The sequence below is a fragment of the Amblyraja radiata genome, chromosome 17 (genome assembly GCF_010909765.2).
Source record: "Amblyraja radiata isolate CabotCenter1 chromosome 17, sAmbRad1.1.pri, whole genome shotgun sequence".
NCBI classification, from domain to species: Eukaryota; Metazoa; Chordata; class Chondrichthyes; order Rajiformes; family Rajidae; genus Amblyraja; species Amblyraja radiata.
The window spans coordinates 48409800-48435993 of NC_045972.1; the positions used below are offsets into that span (position 1 = coordinate 48409800).

The 26194-nt window shown below is 41.3% G+C and overlaps 1 protein-coding gene across 4 annotated transcripts in view; it reads left to right on the forward strand.

The window, feature by feature from the left end:
* Positions 1-25980, forward strand: part of ankrd27 (ankyrin repeat domain 27) — a 58053-nt gene extending 32073 nt beyond the window's left edge. For 3 of the 4 annotated variants that reach the window (XM_033036438.1, XM_033036440.1, XM_033036439.1), the window contains exons 18-29: positions 3381-3578; positions 4888-4947; positions 5060-5179; positions 8304-8348; positions 12897-13013; positions 13298-13495; positions 14542-14661; positions 16568-16741; positions 19068-19182; positions 20075-20156; positions 23341-23413; positions 25111-25980. In XM_033036438.1, the coding sequence (XP_032892329.1) occupies positions 3381-3578; positions 4888-4947; positions 5060-5179; positions 8304-8348; positions 12897-13013; positions 13298-13495; positions 14542-14661; positions 16568-16741; positions 19068-19182; positions 20075-20156; positions 23341-23413; positions 25111-25425 (1617 nt within the window). In that variant the 3' untranslated portion in view covers positions 25426-25980. Of the gene's footprint in view, positions 1-3380; positions 3579-4887; positions 4948-5059; positions 5180-8303; positions 8349-12896; positions 13014-13297; positions 13496-14541; positions 14662-16567; positions 16742-19067; positions 19183-20074; positions 20157-23330; positions 23414-25110 lie in introns of all 4 variants that reach the window. The other variant, XR_004414553.1, reaches the window with a different exon arrangement.
* The last annotated feature ends 214 nt before the right edge of the window (positions 25981-26194 follow it).

The following is a 26194-nucleotide window of genomic DNA, read 5'->3' on the forward strand; positions in this document are numbered from 1 at the left end:
GTTATCCACTTTGGTGGCAAGTTCAAGGAGGCAGATTATTATCTGAATGGTGACAGTTTAGGAAAAGGGGAGGTGCAACGAGACCTGGGTGTCCTTGTACATCAGACACTGAAAGTAAGCAAAGGTACACAAAATTGCTGGAGGAACTCAGCGGGTGCAGCAGCATCTATGGAGCGAAGGAAATAGGCGACGTTTCGGGCCGAAACCCTTCTTCAGACTAATGGGGGGTGGGGAAAGAAAGAAGGAAAAAGGGAGGAGGAGGAGCCCGAGGGCGGGCGGATGGGAGGAGACAGCTAGAGGGTGAAGGAAGGGGAGGGGACAGTACAGGCTAGCCAAATTGGGGGAATTGAATTCATGATTTGAATTCCCCCAATTTGGCTAGCCTGTGCTGTCCCCTCCCCTTCCTTCACCCTCTAGCTGTCTCCTCCCATCCGCCCGCCCTCGGGCTCCTCCTCCTCCCTTTTTCCTTCTTTCTTTCCCCACCCCCCATTAGTCTGAAGAAGGGTTTCGGCCCGAAACGTCGCCTATTTCCTTCGCTCCATAGATGCTGCTGCACCCGCTGAGTTCCTCCAGCAATTTTGTGTACCTTCGATATTCCAGCATCTGCAGTTCCCTTTTGAACACTGAAAGTAAGCATGCAGGCACAGCAGGCAGTGAGGAAAGGAAATAGCATGTTGGCCATTGCGAGAGGATTTGAGTATAGGGGCAAGGAGGTCCTACTGCAGTTGTCCAGGGCCCTGGTGAGACCACACCTGGAGTATTATGTGCAGTTTTGGTCTCCTAATTTGAGGAAGGACATTATTGCTATTGAGGGAGTGCAGTGTAGTTTCACCAGGTTAATTTCCGGGATGGCGGGACTGACATGTTGATAGAACGGGGCGACTGGACTTGTATTCACTGGGATTTAGAAGGATGAAATTTGGAAACCACTTAACAAATTGGGAATCAACAATCGACAGTTAACCAAAAGTTGTTTTATCAGCAACCTTGACCAAGTGAGAGGTTTTAAGGCAGTTTTTAAAGGAGAAACGGTAAAGATAAGGCAGAGTAGTTGAGGACGCGTCTTCAGAACCATTTTCCTCAAACTGTAACCACCTCAAGATTTAAACATGAAGAGGACAAGGAAACATCTCCAACCTTTCACTTTCCTTCAGCAATGGACAATAGACAATAGGTGCAGGAGTAGGCCATTCGGCCCTTCGAGTCAGCACCGCCATTCAATGTGATCATGGCTGATCATCCACAATCAGTACCCCTTTCCTGCCTTCTCCCCATATCCGCTAATATATTCACTCCTTTTTAAATTTCAGTCATTACATCTCTGAAGTGTCCCCACCCCTCCTTTGTGTCATGCACCTATATCCTGCTTGTCATTGTGGCCTGCTTGGCTACGCCCTGTTAAATGGTTTTTGGTCTGGTCTCCACTCTGACAACCACATCAGTAAAAACATCCGACATCACCAGTGATGCTTTCTGTAACTTACCCCACACCTCTCTCAATTAGTGGGAGTTTTATATGGTTAGACTAATTTTATAATCTCCACTTTGAGGTACAAGGGGAACAAGGCAGTTTAAATTTAGCTGCGTTATGTAAACCACAATGTACTGTTTAAGAGAAGTAACTGCTAAATGATTAAGTCCAAGACATCTGGAAAAAGATCAAAGTTTTACGCTTTTCCTCAAGGAGATCTGATCTTTTCTGAAGATAGACAAAAACACTGGAGAAACTCAGTGGGTGAGGCAGCATCTATGGAGCGAAGGAATGGGTGACGTTTCGGGTCGAGACCCTTCTTCAGACTTTTTTCTTTTCTGAAGGTTATTAACCTTCTTCTCTGTCCACTCTTCCACCAATTCTGATGCCATCTGCAAACCGTGGCTAACCATGCCAGCAAGTCACATCCACATTATGAATATAAATAAAAACAGCGGAGGCAGGATGGATCCTTGTGGCACATCACTTGTTCCATGCCTCCAGTCAGTAAAACAACCATCTGCCCCCAACCTGTCTCCTAACTCTTAAGTAAATGCTGGAGAAACTCAGCTGGTGCAGCAGCATCTGTGGAGCGAAGGAAATAGGCAACGTTTTGGGATGAAACCCGAAGGAAATAGTAAAGGAAATAGGCAACGTTTCGTGCTGAAACCCGAAGGGTTTCGGCCCGAAACGTTGCCTATTTCCTTCGCTCCATAGATGCTGCTGCGCCCGCTGAGTTTCTCCAGCATTTTTGTCTACCTTCGATTTTCCAGCATCTGCAGTTCCTTCTTAAACTCCTAACTTTAAGTCCGTTTTTTAATCCATTTGGCTAGTTTTCCCCAGATCCCATGTGATCTAACCTTCCAGACCAGTCTACCATGTGGTACCTCATCAAAGGCCTTACATACACAAGGTTATTGCAGAGTTTGCAACAATCTCCTTGGTAATATCTTCAAACAACATGCATCAGTACATCCAAAGTCAAACTTCGGCCCCTCCACCTTTACTTTCTCCAGTCTATGGAATTTTCAGGTGATCCATTGACCACTCTGTATATCACCAGTGACTGTGATCAGAAGCAGGGATCCTGCTGATGAGAGTGAGCTTTTCATTTCTCCTTCCCACGCACGGGCTGCTGCAAATCTGACCATGCAGCACAGACCAGGGCTTTGCCATTTCCTGTCTTGTGTGATGGTCTTCCACATAAACAGAGACCTGCTAACGTATGCATCATTAATCATGAGGTCACTGACCAGAGCTTCTGCATTAGGTGATGGGAGATAAATAAATGTGACTGAAAAACATTTCTTGCTCCTCCTCTAAAGCATTTTACCTGAAATGGAGAATATGTAGGCTTTACTCTTCTGAAATCACTTAACAATTACATCTCTGAAGAATCTATACACAGTTAATTTTCAGAATGCCACAACTGGTAAACAAATTGAATATAGTGATTAATATTTTGTAAAATGAATGAATACTAACTTTATTGATATATTGGACACAAGGATTTTGTAATGAGGGAAATTTAATGAGACATAAGAATGTTACTGAGATGTATGGTGGACAAAAGTGCTGGAGAAACTCAGCAGGTGCAGCAGCATTTATGGAGCGAAGGAAATAGACAATGTTTCGTGCCGAAACCCTTCTTCAGACTCAACGTTTTGGGCCGAAACCTTTCTCCAGCACTTTTGTCTACCTTTGATTTTCCAGCATCTGCAGTTCCTTCTTAATTACTGAGATGTATTGTACATACTGGTTATTCTGACAAGTACTAAATTCCATTCTCAATTTTAAAGTTCTCTTTTGATGTGACTTTAGACGAATATTAAGATAAAACTTAAAAGCAAATAAATATCCAAAGTTGTTCTTTCAATGAAGATTAACATTTATTTTTAATTATTGGCAGTGTGTCAAAGCTTTGGTATATTACCAATTATACACCTGTAACTTGGACATGACAAATGACAAGGGGGACACTCCTCTCCACGTCGCAGCTCGATGGGGATACGATGGCATCATTCAGGTTCTGCTGGAGAATGGAGCTAATACTGAAATGCAGAACAAGATGAAAGAAACACCACTGCATTGTGCACTCAACTCCAAGGTAGTAGAGACGCTGCAGTTCATTAAACTGTTTGTTGGTGTCACCTGAAGATGCTTATAATCAGAACCCATCATTTGGCAGCATAGTTTAGAATCTCATTAATACCGATTGGTGAGTGTGAAAATGTGAAAAAGCAAGAGTGAGGTTTTTAAAGTTTCAAAATCTATCTGATCGTTAGAGACATCATTACGATTATTTTGCTGCAGTTGCATTTTTGTTTTCCCCAAAAAATTCAATCTGACTTTTGTACCATAAATGCAGTGATTCACTGGGAGAGAGAACTATCGCAGTCATTGATTAGAGACTTTGTACGCAAAGGCTGACACTCATTTTGGTCATGCGATTTTCATCTGTTCTCACAAAGATAAAAGGAAAGATGAAACCGTTTGGACTTTTATTAAATTATCGAATTAATTAAATTAATAATCTGATGAAGTCAAATTTATTTATCATTCAGCTGTATTTTAATTGAGAGCCACAAGATCTGAGAAAACAACTTTTCTGATGTGAGTACGTGAAATTCCTGACGTTATGGTTTAGTTATCCACCGAAAACGGCACACTAGCCTCAGAATCTCATTGTTGTAATATGTTTCCTTATAACATGAGGTGTGTGTTATCTCACATGTTCAAAATAAAATGTTGAAAATGAAGTACAAACAGGGAGCTGTTAAATTTTGATGGAAAAGAGTACATTTGAATAGTATATTCTTTGGTTTCTTCTGCAATGGCTGCATCTCTGGAGAGAAGGAATGGGTGACGTTTCGGGTTGAGACCATTCTTCAGTCTGAAGAAACGTACCCCCCCCCCCCCCCTTCCTTCTGTCCAGATATGCTGCCTGTCCCGCTGAGTTACTCCAGCATTTTGTGTGTACCTTTGCTTGAAACCAGCATCTGCAGTTCTTTCCTACACGTTCTTTGGGTTATTTTTCTGCAAGACGTTGTACGTCCCCTCAGTTGTTCACATTCACCATCAGCCGGGTTTCCTTGCCAGAAGAGAGATTGCCACATGGCTGCTGGTTGTCAAGAAAAATCAGCAGGTGCAGGATGCCTATCGCTTTAGAGATTTGAAGCACGTTGGAAAATACAGGGTAGAAGGAAATTTTGAAAAACTTAAGAAGCATGAAAATGAAGCACGTGCCTGAAAGGGACGTTGTGTGATGTTGACCAGCTTGTTCAAGTCTACTTGGGCTTTTCTTGTGCTGTAACATCCTTCCAGTATAAGAAATGTTGATGTTAATGCATTGGTATTCATAGTGACTGGAATGTTTTCTTAATCATTGTACTTAAAGTTGTTATTTACCCTTATAGATACTAGATTTGCTGGAAATAACCTGCATTAATACTGACAGACAACAGAGTAAGCAAGAGGTAAATAACTTTGTCCCTTTATCTTTAAAGACGAATGCAGGTTTAAATTTAAATTTTGGATTAGTAACTTTTAACACTTGTTTGTATTGAGTAATTTTAATTGGAAATTCAGTCTGTTAGCAGGTCTCCACAGTCTTCCATTGATGCTGGCAGTCAGAAGTCGACCATTTCCACAATCTCATCAATATCGGATGAGGTGAGGCAAGAAGAGGACAAAGGAAAGTACAAAGAGGTGAACGCTGTTCTATTGTATTGTTGATGACAAGTCCAGCTGTCACTTTGAGAAGTCCATTAAACAACATATAGAAACATAGAAAATAGGTGCAGGAGTAGGCCATTCGGCCCTTCGAGCCTGCACCACCATTCAATATGATCATGGCTGATCGTCCAACTAAGTATCCTGTACCTTCTCTCCATACCCCCTGATCCCTTTAGCCACAAGGGCCACATCTAACTCCCTCTTAAATATAGCCAATGAACTGGCCTCAACTACCTTCTGTGGCAGAGAATTCCACAGATTCACCACTCTCTGTGTGAAAATGTTTTTCTCATCTCGGTCCTAAAAGATTTCCCCCTTAAACTGTGACCCCTTGTTCTGGACTTCCCCAACATCGGGAACAATCTTCCTGCATCTAACCTGTCCAACCCCTTAAGAATTTTGTAAGTTCAAGTTCAAGTGAGTTTATTGTCATGTGTCCCTGTATAGGACAATGAAATTCTTGCTTTGCTTAAGCACACAGAAAATAGTAGGCATTTACTACAAAACAGATAAATGTGTCCATATACCATGATATAAATATATACACACATGAATAAATAAACTGATAAAGTGCAAATAGCAGAAAGTGGTTATTAATAATCAGAGTTTTGTCCGAGCCAGGTTTAATAGCCTGATGGCTTTGGGGAAGTAGCTATTCCTGAACCTGGTTGTTGCAGTCTTCAGGCTCCTGTACCTTCTACCTGAAGGTAGCAGGGAGCTGAGTGTGTGGCCAGGATGGTGTGGGTCTTTGATGATACTGCCAGCCTTTTTGAGGCAGCGACTGCGATAAATCCCCTCGATGGAAGGAAGGTCAGAGCCGATGATGGACTGGGCAGTTTTTACTACTTTTTGTAGTCTTTTCCTCTCCAGGGCGCTCAAATTGCCGAACCAAGCCACGATGCAAGACCCCCCCTCAATCTTCTAAATTCTAGCGAGTACAAACCGCTTTAATGATCTGGCTGCCTAATGATATAACATTAAATTATTATGCAACAAGGAAACAGATGAAAAAAAGATTGTTTATACTGTCACTTCAATATACCAAGCAAATGTTTCAACCTGTTCTCAGCAGTAATATGAGGAAAATAATGTTAATATTAGAGACTTCAAGTTCTGATAGAATAAACCAAATTAATTTTGTAATTATTCATTTTGTTTCTTGGTCGGGTAAGTTGTAATTATCTGGGATATGATTCTGGGAAGTGCAGGTGAATGAAACCTAATTCTGCCGTGGATCTTTGCTTTCAATGAATCTCAGTTATTCACTGTCCTGTTCTTTTGTAGAGCATTATTGTTAAATTATTGGATAATTGGACCAAAAATTGAGAAATGTGAGTTTATATTCAACACCGGTTAAACATTGGTTAAATAATCAACAATAAGAGCAGACACAGACAGTAAAACGTTCAAGAAGGAACTGCAGATGCTGGAGAACATCTGGATTGTTGTAGAAATCTATCTGCTCACTCGACTCTTCTATCCCCAGAGAAGAAAACTGACTTTCTTTCCTGGTCTGGTACTCGGCTTGTACTCGCTAGAATTTAGAAGATTGAGGGGGGATCTTATAGAAACTTACAAAATTCTTAAGGGGTTGGACAGGCTAGATGCAGGAAGATTGTTCCCGATGTTGGGGAAGTCCAGAACAAGGGTCCACACACAGTTTAAGGATAAGGGGGGGAAGTGTTTTAGGACCGAGATGAGAAAAACATTTTTCACACAGAGAGTGGTGAATCTCTGGAATTCTCTGCCACAGAAGGTAGTTGAGGCCAGTTCATTTGCTATATTTAAGAGGGAGTTAGATGTGGCCCTTGTGGCTAAAGGGATCAGGGGGTATGGAGAGAAGGCAGGTACTGGATACTGAGTTGGATGATCAGCCATGATCATATTGAATGGCGGTGCAGGCTCGAAGGGCCGAATGGCCTACTCCTGCACCTATTTTCTATGTGAGACTCATAACTGCTTTCTGACAATCCCCAGCAGGTAACTCTGTTATGGGCAGACAATAGATTCCAATCCAATGAATATATTTCTTATCAGCATGTACAGAGGGAAGAAATGAATTATAATGGAGGTTTTTGTTCCATCCTCCCCAACATAGCCATCAAACTACAGTGACAATAACATCATTTTTACTGAAATAACATGTTTCTTCTCAGGACAAAGATTTTGAAACTAGTTAAAATAACTGATGAATATCCTCCATCAATATCAATACTAAATAAAAGTGTGTGCCTGCAGTAATGGGTGGGAAGGGAGTTTATTCTCATTTTAGCAGACTTTATTAGCTGTGAAGCGCATGAATAATTAGTGCGGAACTGAAGATGGAGGTCTTTTATTTAGTAGATATTAGAACACGTGTTCCTGGCTGTGACATTATGTACTGCAATTGGCAAGGTAATGTTGCAATTAAACTTTCAGGGGAAGAAATGACATTTAACCATGTTATGGCCTTTAAATATTTTCTACCGATTGACTGACTAGTGATTCAAAATCAAGTCATTATACCTAAAGGAAACCGATGAAAAAGTAACCTCTTTCATGATTAAACAGATCTAGCAACACAAAGCAAGAATAAACGTTAATGGCTTTTAGTGATGTTTATATGCCCTGGAACACTACCAATCTAATTTGATGAAACAACTTGACAATGATGTGTTCCAAAGCAAGCATTTTCTGTACCTATTTAGGATTTAAAAAAAAAATTCATTTGCCACCTACATAAATCTTGTAGACTAGGTTGACAAAAGTGCTGGAGAAACTCAGCGGGTGCAGCAGCATCTATGGAGCGAAGGAAATAAGGCAACGTTTTGGGATGAAAACCAAAGGAAATAGTAAAGGAAATAGGCAACGTTTCGGGCCGAAACCCTTCAGGTTTCGGCCCGAAACTTTGCCTCCTTCGCTCCATAGATGCTGCTGCACCCGCTGAGTTTCTCCAGCACTTTTGTCAACCTTCGATTTTCCAGCATCTGCAGTTCCTTCTTAAACACTTTGTAGACTAGGTTACTGATCTGCTAGAAAGAAATGTGCTGAACCAGGTTACTAATTTTAATTCTTTACGGTTAATAAAAGGATCTTAGTAAATTGCTTTTTATTGCAGACGGAAAAGTTATTGCGAGCTGTGGCTGATGGAGATGTGGAAATGGTAAGTACAGAATATCAGTCTTGAAACCTGATCTGAAAATTAGTGAGAAAGATGACGGTGGCGTTTTCCTGAATTCCTTTTTGGTAACTTTATAAATCCATGGGCAGCACGGTGGTGCAGCGGTAGAGTTGCTGTGTTTGGTGAACTGTTGGGACTGAAGGCAGATTAATACCCAGGGCCTGATGGTCTGCATCCCAGAGTATTCAAGGAGGTGGCCCTAGAAATCGTGGACGCATTGGTCATTTTCCAATGTTCTCCCGACTCTGGATCAGTTTCTGTGGACTGGAGGGTAGCCAATGTGACTCCACTTTTTAAGAAAGGAGGGAGAGAGAAAACGGGGAATTTTAGACCAGTCAGCCTCACATCAGTAGTGGGGAAGATGCTTGAGTCGATTATTAAAGATGTTATAACAGCGCATTTGGAAAGCAGTGAAAGGATCGGTCAAAGTCAACATGAATTTATGAAGGAGAAATCATGCTTGACTAATCTTCTGAAATTTTTTGAGGATGTAACAAGTAGAATGGATAAGTGAGAGCCAGTGGATGTGGTGTATCTGGACTTACAAAAAGCCTTTGACAAGGTCCGACACAAGAGATTAGTATGCAAAATTAGAGCACATGGTATTGGGGGTAGGGGATTGACATGGATAGAGAACTGGTTGGCAGACAGGAAGCAAAGAGCAGGAATTAACAGGTCCTTTTCAGAGACTAGTGGGGTGCCACAAGGCTCGGTGCCTTCCCTGAACCTATCATTATTCTCATAATTACCCAACACGAAGCTTTAGAATTCAGCAGCATTTAACATTCAGCCAAACCCTAGATAATTTTTTAAACAATTGATTTTAGTTTTCAATCTGAAGGAATCCACTGAAATCCACATGTTTTATCATTAATGCATTAATGTTTTATTATTATTAATGTTTAGTGTTTTCTGAGTCATTCGTAACTGTCACTGTATGTCATGTTGTTACTTGTGGGCGGAGCATCAAGGCAAATTCTTTGTATATGAATACTTGGCCAATAAATTTACTTACTTAAATCATTCCCTAGACTGGACAACTGTTTGTCCCGCTTTCCTGTTGCTTTCTGTCATTGTGACGAGTTTATATTCTATGCTGCCACTTCCATTTGTTGATCATCCCAACCCATTACATAGTTCAGAGGTGACCATCCTTTCCTATGCCAGTTCAGAGTGTTAATGAAACAAACCCTTGTGGATTAATGAATGCACAGATGCCGTAATCACAAAACACAGCATGGAACTCCCTCTCATGGTGCACGTCCACAATTGCAACGCTGCTCAGGTAAGTATCCTCTCAAGCACAAGGCCTAAAGCAAAGTCTCCTTTAAATCAGTATAGTAGTCGAGCAGGATAGCTGGTTTGGATCAGACTTTAAAGTACGAGGTGTGGTACTACAGAGGGAAAGAAAAAACATTTTAAACCAGTTAGTGATTTCTGCAGATCTCTAGCTTCTGTTTACGACTCTACACTGACCTTCATTAAACTGATTGGAAATTCAGCAGCATTAGAGTAGATCATTTAATCCTCTTTCTCTGCTAAAGCAGAAGGGCTGCTCGTCAATCAACTAATATTGAATCTTGTGCTTTGAGTGCCTGAGAATCTAGGCTAGTATTGGAATGTAAATTATTAGCCTAAAAAATCATAGTAAAAATAAAATAAAATGGTTGCGAGTTCAACGTATTAAATATTCTGTTTCTTTTTACTTGACTTAGGCCTTGTTTCAAGAGAGTTAGATTTAGCTCTTGGTGCTAAAGGAATCGAGGGATATGGGGGGAAAGCTGGAAGGGGGTACTGATTTTAGATGATCAGCCATGATCATATTGAATGGCGGTGCTGGCACGAAGGGCCAAATCCTACTCCTGCACCTATTTTTCTATGTTTTTTTGTTTCTATAACCAGATGTAAGTGTTTATTCTGTGGAAACAGGCCACTGAATCAGTATTGTGAATGAAAAGAGACGAGTTTTTGGCTGTATCTTTAGGGAGTTGATACGGAGGTCTGCAACTTTTCATTGAGAAATGCAAGTCATTGGGAATAGAATAGGAAAGATTCTCCACTGAGTGGAGCATACCTTGCAGCAAGAAGGCCATCAGCATCCATAAAGACTCCTCACACCCTTGTAACTGACTGTTTGAACTACTTCCCTCCGGCAGACGTTACAAGGCCTTCTACGCCCGAACCTCCAGACTCAGAAACAGCTTTATTCCCAGAGCTATAGCGGCTCTGAACCAGCCCTGCTGAGTGCCCCCCACCCCCTCTGGACTGTCTCCCTCGGATGGTCACGTCACACAGCTTATTTATTTATTTTACTTTTCTTTTACATCGGTTGGAAGCTGCATACTAAATCTCGTTGCACTGACGTGCAATGACAATAAAAGATATTATTATTATTATTATTATTATTATTATTATTAAGAGTGCTGTTGGCTGGACTTGGTGAGTCACGGGTAGTAGAGCAGGAATAAAAAGGGTGCAAACAGAACTTTAGCAGTCTTTGAGAGCAGGTCGGACAAAGCACATACTTCCCAGCTCATCAGAGGAAGGAAGGTTAGGAGTGAGCAGGGCCGGATTTACGTATTAGCTTCACAAGCTTAAGCTTGGGGCCTCGAGATCTAGGGAGCCTCGGCAGGGCCGGATTTACCTACAGGCCTCATACGCTGAGGCCTAGGGCCTCAAAATCCAGGGGGCCTCCGGCCAAGGTGTTTTTTTTCATAGAGTTAAAAAAAATGCGCAGTGGGCCCGGGCGGGTTCAGATCTCCATTTGCACTACACACAATCACCTCGATGCTTCGTGTCTACTCCAGGTAAGTAGTGGAATATTGCGTTGCGGGAGTGCCCGTTTCTCCGGGCGGGGGGGGGCTGCGGTGTGTGGGAGAGAGAGGGGGGGATGTGAGAGGGGGAAAGGGGGGGTTGAGACGGGGGAGAGGGAGGGGGGGGAGAGAAAGAGGGGGAGAGAGAGATGGGGAGGAAGGGGGAGAGGGGAAGGGGATCTTTAGTGAGATTGCAAAATTAAGGTAGGTTTTAGAGATATTTTCTCCTCCATATGAATAATATGAAACAATTGGAACTGCTTTCTATTCCTTGATAACAATACTGAAAAATATAAATTCCATAGTTTGCAATTTTCATTTTGCATCATATTTTTAATGTGCACTCACTAACACAGTCGTACAGTAACAGGCAATCAAATCAACACGCAAAACATTTTCTAAAAAAAGGTTTTATTTACTGCAAAAACTTACAGTATTTTATTTGCAGTGTTTGCATGCTCCGTTATAACATTTTACAGTACAACTTGATTATTAAAACAAGGACAGCTTCAATTCTTGATTTAAAAAAATGTATACAACAATGACCCCAATCATCCAATTCCAACCACTCATTACTCTTGACTCAACCAAAATTATTTCTGAAATATTGGTCATATATTTGGTGCAAAAATGTTCCAAAATAAGGGTCAGAATGCACCAGAGAGCATCTAAAACCCCAGAGCTTCCAGGGCCCGCTTAAGGGCCCTGGACCCCGGCCGCAAGGGTCTTTCAGCTTTGCGCTTGTGATATGCGCTGTGTGCACTTATTTCACTAGCACTGGCAATAAATAAAAAGCGCAGCTTTCCAGCCTTTATCTCATTGGCCACGCTCAGCTGCATATCGGTCAGTGTCAATCTGGTGGACTCTTCCATCTTCCTCTCGTCGTGGGGGATTGGGAGGGGCCTCACAAGTGGAATAGCCTAGGGCCTCTCTTCATCTAAATCCAGCCCTGGGAGTAAGTGTGGGGATTGGCTGAACAATTAGATTGGAAGATTGGTAAATTGGACATTTAGGCAATTTAGCATCTGACAAGGGGTGCAGCCTTGTCGAGGGAATGCCCTGATTGTTACACCTAAGATACTGGAAGAGAGAAGGAGGGTGACGGTGAGAAAGGGAGGGAAACATGGAATGCAAAGGTCCCCGGGTGTTGTACCTCTTGTGAACAGGTTCACCCACTTAGAAGCTGTCGGGACAGAAGAAGTTAACAGACTGAGCGGTGGACCCAGACTGAGCTTGCGAAGCCAAAAGGGCTGTTGAGCCAAAACCAAAGAGGCTGACGTCAGGCAACGCCATGGTAGTTGGAGACTCCATTGTGAGAGGTACGGACAGGGGTTTCTGCGGCAACAGATGGGATTCAAGGATGGTGTGCTACCTCCCTGGTGCCAGGATCCAGGATGTCACGACAGCTTGTAAGTGGGTGAACCTGTTCTCAAGAGGTACAACAATATTGAATTGCTCCCAAAAACGTCACATAATTAAATACTTTTTATGAAGTACAGAAGGTGTTGAAATGCAGGTTGTTGCAAACATTCTATATCAGTACCTGCCAGAAATAAATTAAAACAAGTCTTTGTTCTCCTGTCTGCGAAATTGTTTCACAAGGGTCTTTGATTACAATTGAATTCTTAGTGACGTAAATGTTCTCCAAGAAGTTAGCAAAGATTTCTCTTCTACCCACCCTTCTCCTTCCTTATAATCTTGTGTGTTCTACCTGCAGGTACGATATCTGTTTGAATGGATGGACGAAGATCCAGATGAGGAAGATGGACTTGTACTGAAACCAGAATTCTGCCACCCTTTGTGTTGGTGTCCCAAGTGTGAACCTGCACAGAAGGTAGCGTCACCTGCTGCTTGCTGTTTGTAATGCGACCTTATGGTTTCTTGATCATAGCATTTGAGATATGATTCCAAAACTATAGTTGATGACTTTGGCAAGAAACCCTGGTTCTAGACCCAGGGCAACGATCTACCTTGACCCCTCTAGAAATGATCCTTTGTTTTAGTCTTGCTCCACCTTTGTTTGGAAGTGTTTACAATATATGTGCTTGTTATTCCACATTTGGGGAATGCTGTATATCGGGATAATCCCAAGACTAATGGTGGGTGTGATCTCTCTAGAAACTCTCCAGTGTTACAGTAAATGGATTGGGTGTGAATTCTGCCAACCAAGATGGGTTTACTCCGTTACATGTGGCCTCTCTGCACGGACATATTGACTTGGTCGCACTTCTGCTGCGTCATGGTGCTAATGTCAACATGAAAAATTCCCATCATTCCACCCCACTCCACCTGGCGTGCCAACACACCGACCTACAGGTAAACGAGATTGGCTTGCAATAAAGTTTTGGTTTGTGAAATATTTCAGACTTGTTTCCTGACAATGATTACTCTTTAAAAATAGCGTTTCACCTTTGAGTTGTATATTCTTTCCTTTTTTATCGAGGAACAAATGTTTGACATTCATGAACTAAACACGGAGGTATGCCGGTGTCAGAACTCCACACATTGGGAATCCTGGCACAGTTTCCACTGGGAATCTGATCCATTCACAAGGTTGGAGTTCAGAGCACAAACCCAGATCAATTCTAGTAGAATTGTAGAATCAAGAAAATAAATTCATATAAAGTGCTGAGAGACCAACAGTGGAACTATCCAGTATTGTTGAATGAAACTGTGCCAATTAGTTAATTAATATTTAATAGCAGGATCTTCTGATGAAGAGAGATCGTAGCATAATAGAATTTCTCTTTGTGAGAAAATGCGATTAAAATATTAGGGTTTTAAACGTAAATAGATCCAATTATATAGCTATGTGGGCTAGAAGGCTAGATTCAATTGGGAAATGCCATTAAAAAAATCGGAGTGTTTAAAATCATGAGAGGAATAGATCAGAGTCTCTTGCCCACATTAGGTGAATCGTGGACATATGTTTAAGGTGAAGGGGAAAAGATTTAATAGGAATCTGATGGGTAACCTTTTCACACAGAGTGGTGGGTGTATGGAACGAGCTGCCAGAAGAGGTGGTCGAGGCTGAGACTATCCCAACGTTTAAGAAACAGTTGTAGGTACATGGATAGGACAGGTTTTGATGGATATGGACCAAACGCAGGCAAGTGGGTCTAGTGTAGCTGGGACATGTTGGCCGGTGTGGGCAAGTTGGGCCGAAGGGCCTGTTTCTACATTGTACACTCGATGACTCTACACACTTTGTCTTCTCTCACTTCAAAACCCCTCTATCCACAGATATCTTCATCTCACGATTCCTCCTGCCTTTTCCTTTCACCATTCTTGTCCTTAACAATATAGAACTATCTTTACATATTTAGATTAATACCACCTGTTCTGATTTTTTTTGGAAACAGATAGTAAAATATTTGCTGAATTATAATGCCAAACTGAACAAGAAAGATTTGTTTGGTAACACGCCGTTGCTGCATGCTTGCCTTCGAGGCTATCTGGAAATTGCTGAATTGCTGCTGAAGGTAAGAACATCACTTGTGTGAAATGTCGTTGTTTTCATTGTTGAGATACAGCTTCTAATTCTGACATCTGTTTTTCCCTAATATTTAGCACTTTCAACTCCATAGTCAAAACAAACCTATTTATTTGTAGTTGCATTTTCTTTTGGTGGAATTCATCACTGGTTAAGAACACAGTATTTCAAATCCCATCCCAGAGATGTGATCTAGTCTGTCACTACGGTGCCAGCTCTGGGCAGTCTTCAGCTGCATTTTAAACATGGCACCACATATAGAAGAGGGTTAACCCTTTGCATCTTTACAATACTCATTTCAGAATAACAGGTCTAAGGTTCCATTTCCTCTTAAATTGTGGGGTTACTTTGTGCGACCCCCCCCCCCCCCCCCCCCCCCCGAAGGAATTCTGATCACAGTTTAGCCAGTTTACATTGTCTCTCCTTCAAAACCTCAGTTAATTTCTCCACCAGATGCTCAATTTTTAAAAAACTATTGCATTATTTTCAGGTTCCCGTTGACGCAAGACTTGCAGTTCCTCCCCACTGCTCTGCCATTTAGTTATTCTCCAAGGTGATTTTTCTTGCTTCAGACTGTATGACACCAGGGCTGCCAACATTGGGTGAGAGTTGGCAGCCCTGTGACGCCCACACTAATTTGTGCCCATCTTTCATTTGCGTATCTGTCAAAGCTCTCACCGTGTTTTATATTATACTTTACTTTTTCTTACCCATGCCTTGATTCCTCCTTTGAATTCTGAAAAACTCTCAATCTTCTTTAGGCACCTTATATTTTACATGTTTTCCATTAATCTCATGCTATTTTTAACCTGATAGCCACTGCTGACCCAGTTTTCCTGTACTTTTTTTTAACTTTCAAGCGATACATATTGCGTGTAATTCTATAAATGTTGGCGTTTGCATGTTTAGTTTCTGCCTCTGGATGCAACCTCCAAGACTATTATAGTCCACTCGTGCCTCGTGCCTGTAGTTTGCTTATTCAGATTATAGAGCAAATTTTCAGATTGGATCAAACTATTTTTAATTTTTACAATCATATCTATCGTATTATAATCAATAACTAATCCTTTCTAAATATAAACTATTGGATGTAAATGAGCCATCACCTTGTTATAAACAGGTAAATGCAGGAAACATTCAGCGGGTCAACATCATGAGTACGTTGATGAAGGCTTCCCTGGCTATTGTTGGCACTGTACCCTGCATGGAGGCCGTGTACAATTCCCACTTGCTGCTTAATAATGTTGGGGCAGTCGAAGCTTCGGCAGTCAAAGCCCCCGCGTCGGGGCGATCAAGGCTCCTGCGTCGGGGGGATCGAAGCTCCTGCGGCTTTGAGCTCCCGAAGTCGGTCTCTAACCAGATGTTAAAGTCCGCAGACTTCCGCGGTTGGAGCCCCAAAGTCGATCCTCAACAGGGATAGTGGGTTCCGCGATGGTAAGTCTGCAGGCACCCGCGGTGGAGCTCTCGAAGTCAGGCTCCTCTCCAGCTCCTCTATGTTAGGCCACAGTGCGGACGGAGATACGACACGGAAAAAAACGCATCTCCGTCGACGTAAGAGATTAGGAGAAGTTTCCCCCAACTCCCCCCACCCATATAAAACAAGCTAAAGAACACTAAAAACATACATTTAACACATAGAAACAACAAAGAAGGAGGGGACAGACAGACTGTTGGCGAGGCAGCCAGTTTGCCTTTTCTATATACACATATGTCCTTAATAACATATAACATATAACAATTACAGCACGGAAACAGGCCATCTCGACCCCTCTAGTCCGTGCCGAACACATAGTCTCCCCTAGTCCCATATACCTGCGCTCAGACCATAACCCTCCATTCCTTTCCCATCCATATAACTATCCAATTTAATGTTTGCTTATTGTACAAATCCTCAGCATGGTGCCTCTGTCAATGTCGCCAATAACCAAGGGAATACTGGTCTACATGAAGCTGTGAAAGGACAGTATCAAGCCCTGGTCCACCTGCTCATGTCCAATGGAGCATCAGTCAATTTGCGAAATAAGCAACAGTGTACACCAGTGGACTTTGCAGAAGCAGTCTGTGGAAAGGTAAATACTTCAGCCGACAGCTCCTTGTAGATCATAGAGTCCTAGGGAATATAGAATCATAGGGAATATCAGAAGGCTGAATGGTCCCACAAGCCTGGATAAATCTTGGTGATAAATTTGCCCTGGGCTTTTTCCTACTTGTATCACTTATTCCTTGATTCCCCTCCATTCCAAAAATCGATTGAGATCCGATTTGGCTGAAACGAACTGACCATACGTGGTACTCTGAGGTAAACTGAATGATTCGGGACTGGCTGTATGAAGAGATTCTTCCTGACAATCTCAAATAGCCAAGCTCTTCCCCTGAAACTGCAGGCCAGAGGAGCTGCCTCTCTGGTTAAAGGAAGCAATCTCTGCAGACATCCAATCTGGACCCTTCAAGTGATCACCGTTTGCCATCTAAGCTCCAGAAACTATAGTGGGTTTGTCTTTTTAACATCATAAATACAATCTTCTCATCCCAGGAATCATTTGATAAGCCTTTAATGTGTACATCCTTCCCATCGTAAAAAGATGAGAACTGTACCAAGTATTTCAGGTTTGATCCCCAGGGACCTGTTGAATTGGAGCTAGATCATGCTGAGAATTGCCAGTTCAAGGCCAACATCATTTGCCATCCTGACTTGCTCAACCTACCCGTTAATATCTGTGATTCACCAGCAAGGATGTACAAATCCTTCTGAACAAGAGTTAAGCAGCCATTTGAACTCCATCGATCCACAGCCACTCCCATATTTCCCGTGTAAATATCTGTTTGAGAAATGCTAATGAATCTTATCGAGAAATGTTTATGAAAAATTGTTCAGCAAAACTGTTCAGAAAAAAACCCGCTGACTATTCTTTTCCCATAAACCCATCAAAAAAACATAATTTTGCATTTTCACAAAGTCATGTTCGCCCCTGCTTAAAATGGCACGTCAAAGGTGAACCTCAGTAATTGGGTAAAACTTCCCTTCTCTTATCCAGTTCTAAAATCCAGTTCTAAAATAATCAGACCAATCTTATTAATGGTCCCCACAGATGCAACCTGACCATCCATGTATTTGCAGCAATTTCTGTCCCACTTTATATTTTACTAAATGTAAGAACAAGGTGTTACAGATGCTAGTTTACAGAAAGTGCTGGAATAACTCAGTAGATTAAGCAGCTCCTCTGGAGAACATGGATAGGTGACGTTTCACAGAGTGCTGGAGTTACTCAGCGGGTCAGGCAGTATCTGTGGAGAACGTGGATAGGTGACGTTGTGGGTTGGGACATTTCTTCATTCTGATTGTGGCGGGGAAGGGGGAATCTGGAAGAGAAAAGGGACAGGATAAAACGTGGCAATTAATGGGCGGATACAGGTGAGGAAGGGGTTTTGATAGCAAATGATTGGACAAAGGCCAGAGATTAAAAGAGGGATCTAGGAGTACAGGTTGTTGATAATGGTGGTTTGGTGTGGCTCTGTATGGAAGGGATCCAACACAAGAGACACAAATCCAGTGAAAGCAGGAAGCATAATTTTCATGCACTGTGTAGTGGAAATCTGAAATACTTCTCTGTAAGAATCCAATAGATGAATTGAAATACATGAGGCTGAGATCAGATGGTCATCATAAGTTGAGAACATGAGGGAAGTGGAGAAAAATAGGAAATACATTTAAATCTGGATAAATAACGCAACATATTCAGGGATTGATTGGTAATTTTGTTGGTGTAAAGCTGTCCCTGGCATTTGCGTGTAGGAACAAGGCGCTGAGATGGCGGCCGGTTTCTCCGTCCGGTCCCGGCGGCCGCTCGCAGCCACCCGAGCTACTTCCCTCCCCGGCCACGCTGCGGTGGCTCCGCGCCCGGAGCGTCGCGGCAGCGGTGAGTCAGTTGCTGGCATGATCTCCGACTTCCTCCTTTTCAACGCTCCTGCCCTCCCCACAACTTTACCCCTGGTGGCCCAACCAAGTTTACAACTGTGCAGCCTAGGCCATACTGACCCAGGCCAGACTCCCCACACGCTGTGGAAAGGAACTCTTCCCACCCACCCCCCCCCCCCCCCCACAGCGCTGCTGTCTTTTTACAGCCGGTTCCCACTTCAACCAGTTCCAGGATCGAAGGCGTGGCAGGTTCCGCGGAGCAGTCGCTACGAGAGTGGCATTGCACGGCCTAACCTTCTGCCTCCAAGACGCGGGTACATTTTTGGCCCTTATTTTAGAGTAAAAAAATATCGTCTTGGACGCGGAAAATACGGTGGTTGCATTAAAATGCTGTCTGACTCCAGATTAATTGGAGGCCAATGTGAATGCACCATAATCACACAGAGCATTTAATTTTGTGTTCTCCTTCACTTGTTCAGAATGTGGAGATTCTGAAGATTCTGGAAACTGTGCCTGCTCGGGTAACGGAACAGGGCCATGTGATCGCAGTAAATGCTGTTCGGAAGCCAATGCCTGCAAATGTCAAAAAGAAATGTAAGTAATTTCTCCCTGTAAATTAAATAATTTGCCCAGATTGCAGCTTAACGTAGAATCTAAGTCGGTTGTTGATTTAGGTAGTCCTGTTAGTGATGCTGCATATGGTTGTCTATAATAGAAGTACATCATCTGCATATAACCATATTTTATTGGTGGTGTATTTGGTATTATATCCATAAATGCCTGAATGGGACCTGATACTCTCAGCAAGAGGTTCGATGGCTAAAGCAAATAACATCGGGGAAAGGGCACATCCTTGTCTGTTACCCCTAGATAAATAAAATTTAGGTGAAAGCATTTGATTTGTCAGTATTCTAGCTGTCGGATTAGTGTATAAAAGCTTCACCCATAAAGTAAAGTATTCTCCCAATTGAAATTTTCCCAACACTGTGAAAAGATAAGACTATTCCACTTGGTCGAAAGCCTTTTCTGCATCTAAAGAAATAATTGTTAGATCTTCATTTGTCATTCTCTGCGAATACATTATGTTAAACAAACATCTCAAATTATAAAACGAATGTCGTTTAGGTATAAACCCAGTTTGATCTGGATGTATTATTATACCGATAACTAGGCTTAATCTACGACCCAAAGTCTTGGCTAGTATCTTCTGAACCGTATTTAGAAGGGCTATTGCCCTATAGGATCCAGGCTCCTCAAGATTTTTATCTTTTTTTGGAATCAATGTGATGGTTGATTCAGCTAGAGTTTGTGGTAAAGTGTTCTTTAAGTGCTTGAACATAAAGGGTTTATAAACGTGGGGAGATTAAATCATTAAATTTTTTATAAAATTCGTTACTAAACCCGTCCAGACCCGGAGTTTTTCCACTTTTCAATGATTTAATAGTCTCTACGATGTCTTTCAAAAATTATTTCTTTTGTTTTCTAGTTGATGCACTTAAGAAGGTAGAAGCAATTGATGAGTCAAACGGTAAAATACAGCTTGCACAGTCCATACATCAATTTGACAAGTGAGTGAAATGTAAATGGGTGAAGTGAGTAGAATTCATCCTGCTGGCTGCTGTTAATGAGAGCCACAATTTAGTTAGGTTAACTTTAGTCTATGAATGTTCTTCGCATGACCATTTTCAAGATGTTGTGCCTGATAGCATACATTTCAAACATTGTAAGTGGATGGGATTATTCAAACATTAATGATTTGAAAGGGAGGTTGCTCCTGTTCAAACTGACACATTCCAGATCAGTCCTCACTGACGTGTGTGAGTGTTCCCGTTTGATTGGTACGAGTTCGCACATCGTGTTTTAAATTATGTTTGGAAATATTTAAATTATGTTTAGAAGTATTTGCCATTCTTGTTGATAATAGAACCAAGTTTTTACCATTTTGAAAACATGAGTTCAATTCATTTTCAACTTGAAATTCACAAATTTAGCTCATACATAACCTTGTCTTGACCTTCAATTTATACATTTACATGCAGTAGAACGTGCCATTCCTTGGATCAAATGGAGCTGTTGCTGCAGTTCTGCTGAGTTGATTTGTTTTAGAACATTGGGATTAATTATAATTTTAAATGCACTTCTGGCACTAAAGCTCAATATAAAAAGTACAGTTTGGCAACAGTGAACGTATTGGGGGGGGGGGGGGGGGTTGTGAAACCTTTAATTTTGGATAAATCAATTCAATGATGAGAGACCATATAGAGGGAAGCAGGAAATGTTGAGTTTGTGGTTACAACTTTGTCCTGTAAAGGAAACGGCAACACTACCGTGGAAGTTGTTTCTGGGATCCTTTAAAGCAACTTGGAAGGTGCAAAATCATGAATGCAGGGATTTCATAAAGCATGCGGTAAAAAGTGTTCTTAACGTGGAACGTTAACATCCATGAAATTCAGGGTATGTTCACTAAATGTCCCAGAATACAAAATAGGGGAGGACCATATTAAATTTGTTCATGTCAGATTAAATTAACAGTCAATGCTGTGTGAATGTTTCATGAACAGCATAGTTATGATAATAACTGAATTATAATGGATATATATAGATCTAATAACCCAGCATTTAAACAACACTTGGGACTGGTACATGGCTGGGAAAGGTTTAGAGGGATATCGGCCAAATTTGATCACTTTTCCATTGTAACTCTTTTTGAATCATGAGAACTTTGCAGATATTGCCTATATAATTCTTCAATTTAAATGACAATTAAATAATTCTATTTAAGGAAATTGGGGAATTACAAACCAGTTATCTTAAAATCTTATTTAGCAAAATTACTGGGAAAGAGTGGTTTAACATGATATTCACTGGGATACTAAAAGATAGCACGGATTTGTTAGATCATACTTTGTTAGGTCCATACTTAAGAAAGGATGTACTAGCCCTGGAGGCAGTGCAGCGAAGGTTTACAAGATTAATTCCTGCAATGAGGGGATTGACATATGAGGAAAGGTTAAGTAGGCTGGAACTCTACTCTTTGGAGTTTAGAAGAATGAGAGGCGATCTCATTGAAACATATAAGATCGTGAGGGGCCTTGATCGGGTGGATGCACCGAGGATGTTCCCAATGATCGGGGAAACTAGAACTAGGGGACATAGTCGCAGAATAAGGGGGGGCTCTTTTAAAACTGAGATGAGGAAGAACTTCTTCACCCAGAGGGTGGTTAATTTATGGAATTCACTGCCCCAGGGAGCAGTGGAAGCAGAAACGTTAAATATATTTAAGTCTAAAATAGATGGTTTTTTAGCTGCCAAGGGGATAAGGGGCTACGGGGAGAGGGCACGGATATGGACCTAGGTATGGTTAGTATAGTAAGACCTGAGTGATCTCCTGGACAAGTGTCGATCGCCTGGGTTGGGGTCGGAGAGGAATTTCCCGGATTTTTTTCCCGAATTGGACCTGGGTTTTTATCCGTTTTTTTGCCTCCCCCAGGAGATCACGCGGTTCTTGGGGTGGAGAGGGGTGATAGCGGTATAAAGGGGAGGGTAGTGTCTTGTGTTCTGTGTCTTATGTCTACTGTTTGTGGGTAAGTGTGTCTGTTTAGTGTTCAGCCATGAGCGAATGGCGGTGCGGGCTCGACGGACCTGGTGGTCTACTCTCGCACCTACTTTCTATGTTTCTATCATGTCTGATAAGCCTGATTGATTTTGTTTTTATAAAGGTGACTAAGGTCTCAGATGGAGTGCTCATTCAATTAGAAAAAACTTATCTGAAGGCAGATTCTTGATTTGATTATACAGAGCAACAAGATGCAGAGAGGATAATGAGCACCAGATCACGTTGATGTGATGTAGACTGCAGAGAGGATCTGTGTGAATTACAATGTCACAACCAACAAGGCAGATGTTTCCCTCCAGAGGACTAGATCACAAAAGGGTGAAAGTGTTGGTCCAACGATGCCTGATGGTTCAATAACCTCTGTTGGAAATTAGGCAAGCTCTAAACTTTACTCCGCTCCTTTAACGGTGACTGAGTGAAAAATCCCCCCAAAACTAGTTTAAGATAAGGACCCTAAGTGCAATTAAGCAGTGGAATGTGTTTGTAGAATCTTTGGTGTTTGTAGCTCTATTTGATTACATAACTATATTTAAATGATAATGGTAACTCTGTTGGTGTAATGAACTAATGAAATAATGTAAATATTCACTACACTTGTGCGTTCACTCCCTCAATTGAACGGCCCCACTGCACTCGTGTTATAGTAACTTGCAATGAATGCAGTGAAGGACATTTGATCCCAACTCTACTGCAGAGTAGACACATCAATACATCTTTCACACTGTAAGGAGCAAAGACTGGCTCACAGGAGTGGTTCGGGATGGACATAGATATCTGGTGTGGGGGGAGAGATTTAATGGGTGCCTGAGGGGCAACCGTTTCACATGGAGCTGCCAGAGGAAGTAGTTGAGGCAGGTACTATAACATTTAAAAAGCATTTGGACTTTTTAAAGGTTTAGAGGAATATGGGCTAAACGTGGGCAGCTGGGACTAGTGTAGATGGGGCATCCCAGTCGCTGTGATCAAGTTGGGCAGAAGGGCATGTTTCTGTGCTGTAGCACTCTGGAAAAACATGAAAATATGCTGTTGTGTTCCCTGATCTACCCACTTATATGTTATGAAAATGGGGTGCATCTATTTAAGGAGAATCATTTGTTCTTGAAACAATTTTTTTAACTGTCAAAAGTTTTTTTTAGATCCAAGAATTTAAGAAAGACTGTGACAAGAGATAAAAGTATCCCTAGATTTGATGAACAATTAATCCATGAGGTAAGATCATAAGAGATAGGAGCAGAATTAGACTATTCGGTCCATCAAGTGTACTCTGCCATTCAATCATGGCTGATCTATCTCTCCCCCTAACCCCATTCTGCTGCCTTCTCCCCATAACCTCTGACACCCGTACAAATCTTGCAAGAAACCTTGCAAGTCAAGAACTGAGTAGATGCAGTGTGATCTATTGCACACCATGTATAATGTATTTCCATGTATAATGTCTTTAACACAGAAATGTCCCAAGATACTTTGTGCGAGCAATTATATGACAACCTGTACGCCTATGGAGTGTGGGAGGAAACCGGTGCATCCGGTGAGAACCCACGCGGTCACGGGGAGAACGTGCAAACTACATAGGCAGTAACGGTAGTCAGGATCTAATCTGGGTCTCTGGCGCTGTGAGGCAAGTCTATCGTAGTGCCACTGTCCATATGGCCCTCCACTAACATTAAACCCCCAACTCAAATGATTATTTTGTTTGGCATCTTATTGAATTCTTTCATTCCTCCAGTTATATCATAAAAGGACCGTGCTAGATTTGTTTTGCACTATTTCACTTTCATGATAATTCTCCTTAATTGTTTTGGAAATGCTCGCTATCTCTTATTTGATATTTTTAAAATCTAATATTTCAAAGTACAGTAATGTGACCGTTATATCTATGTAATTGGCTTCAAGTCTAGCTTAGAAGTTTAAATCAAATTTCGGAGTAATGTATTTAATTACAGTCATTATGATCACAGTAGCTCTGTAACTATTAATTTGTCTCAATGCAGAAGGCAGGGTCTTCCTGTTTGGTTTGAAATGTTATTCTATTAATTCATCTTCCCAGTTTGTGTGAATTCCAGTGAACATAGATTCCATGTATATTGCTCATCTCTCCCACAAGTCAACGTTACCAATACGCTCCCAACAGTATTACCCTGGTAGGGGAGTGTGTGCATATCCTTCCTCACCAACGTGGTCAGTTTTGTTATCTCTTTCTATCCATACTAATTCTACTTACTGATTTTCTGATTTGTGATCGTCATTTTATTTTCTGAACTACCCGACTATTTACATGTAATTTTGAAACAAAGAATTCAAGAATATTTTATTTTCAACTTTGATAACCATGCAATCATGTCTCTGTTATAGGTAATAAATTAAACCTATTTGTTTTTTGTGCCATTCATTTATTGTGTTACAATGCTTCATGCCATGAGGTAAAACCAACCCAAATTTCCCTTGTGACTGTTTTTCCCAGAGGTGACATAATTATTAATAACTGACTCTTTGTGTTGCACTCTGATCAACACTGACATGACTGAATTGCTCCATAGTCTTGTTTCTTGGGTTTGTAAATATCTTCCATTTCAAACGATATTCCACCTTTAATTTAAAGGCCATCCAGTACATGGGCCCAGCCTGGATTTACTTCCGAAATCCCACCGACCAACACAACACCGATTTCATTCTTCTGTATCAGAGGTCAATATCACAAATTCTGCTCTCGAGGTCTGTGTACGTGTATCAAGCATGAGCCATTAAATTGTTTAATGTAACAGTCACTTTGGTCTCCGCACCAATCCTTTAATAACGCAGCTTTCCCAATATTTGCCTTAATTGCCAACTTGAAACTGTATATTTTAATAAAACATCAATTTTCTGACTAATCCACCCAGCCTTCATTTATGTTCCTGTTCTAACAGTTGGCAATCAAGACTTTTGATAAAGGAACACTGAAGCACATCGAAGCAGAAGGTCAAAGTGGATCGTCACTTTTTATTTCTGACGTTGAACTTGAAACTGGGAGAGAGAGACTGCCAATAATAACCATCAGCAAGATGGATTATCCAGGCAAGATACACCCGTGTTTACCTGATAAAGCGGATGATGTTAATGGCAACAATGAATTTGTGGCCAAGTTTGGAGAATTTTGTAATCATTCACAAGATATTGAAACATCTAGAGATGCAAAGATAGACAAACACAGCACTTCAAGTTTTCCTGAAACTAAAAAGTAACAGGTGCTTCAAAACAAAGTGATGATATCCAACATGTTGTTGATTTCTTCAGTACCTTAAAACAAAAAGGACTGTGCCTCCTGTGATCTACTTCAGTCATCTATCTAACCAGTTCAAAACTGAAGCTTTGGATGAAGATCAACAGAATCCATGGAGAAGCATGCCCACTGTGAGGTCACAAAGGGAAAAGCACTTAAGACCAAAAGAATATAGATATTACAGTAGCAATATTTTATTTTGCACTTGAATAGGGAAATGGAGCTTCATCAATAAGCTGCTATGTGGTATTGCAAGCCCTGTATTGTGTATATGTATATAACTATTCTTCACTCACAATTATTGATAGTGTTTTTTACAAAAAGACCACTTGAACCTATCAAAAATGTATTTTTTAAACTCTTGCCAATCTTCCTGCCGAGCTTCTTTCTGTTGATGTCTGTGTTTTTGAAGGGAAATTTCTATAATGATGTGTGCCTTACATTTAATTTATATATGTGCATAAGCAATGTGGCTTCTTACGAGATTAAATATTCAAAAATAAAATGTGACTTTTTATGTCCCCTCCTACTGGTGAGGCTCTAAGGATAGATGATGAAATCTATTAGAGTCTAATCAGTTGATTGAAAGTAGAGTCGAATTTATTGATCAACTCTAACGTCATGAATTCAGGTTGCTTCTCTGAAGACACGATTGTTTTGACATTTTACCTGGTGTTAAATTGCTAATAATCACGTTATCATAAATACTCTTGTGACACACCACGCACACA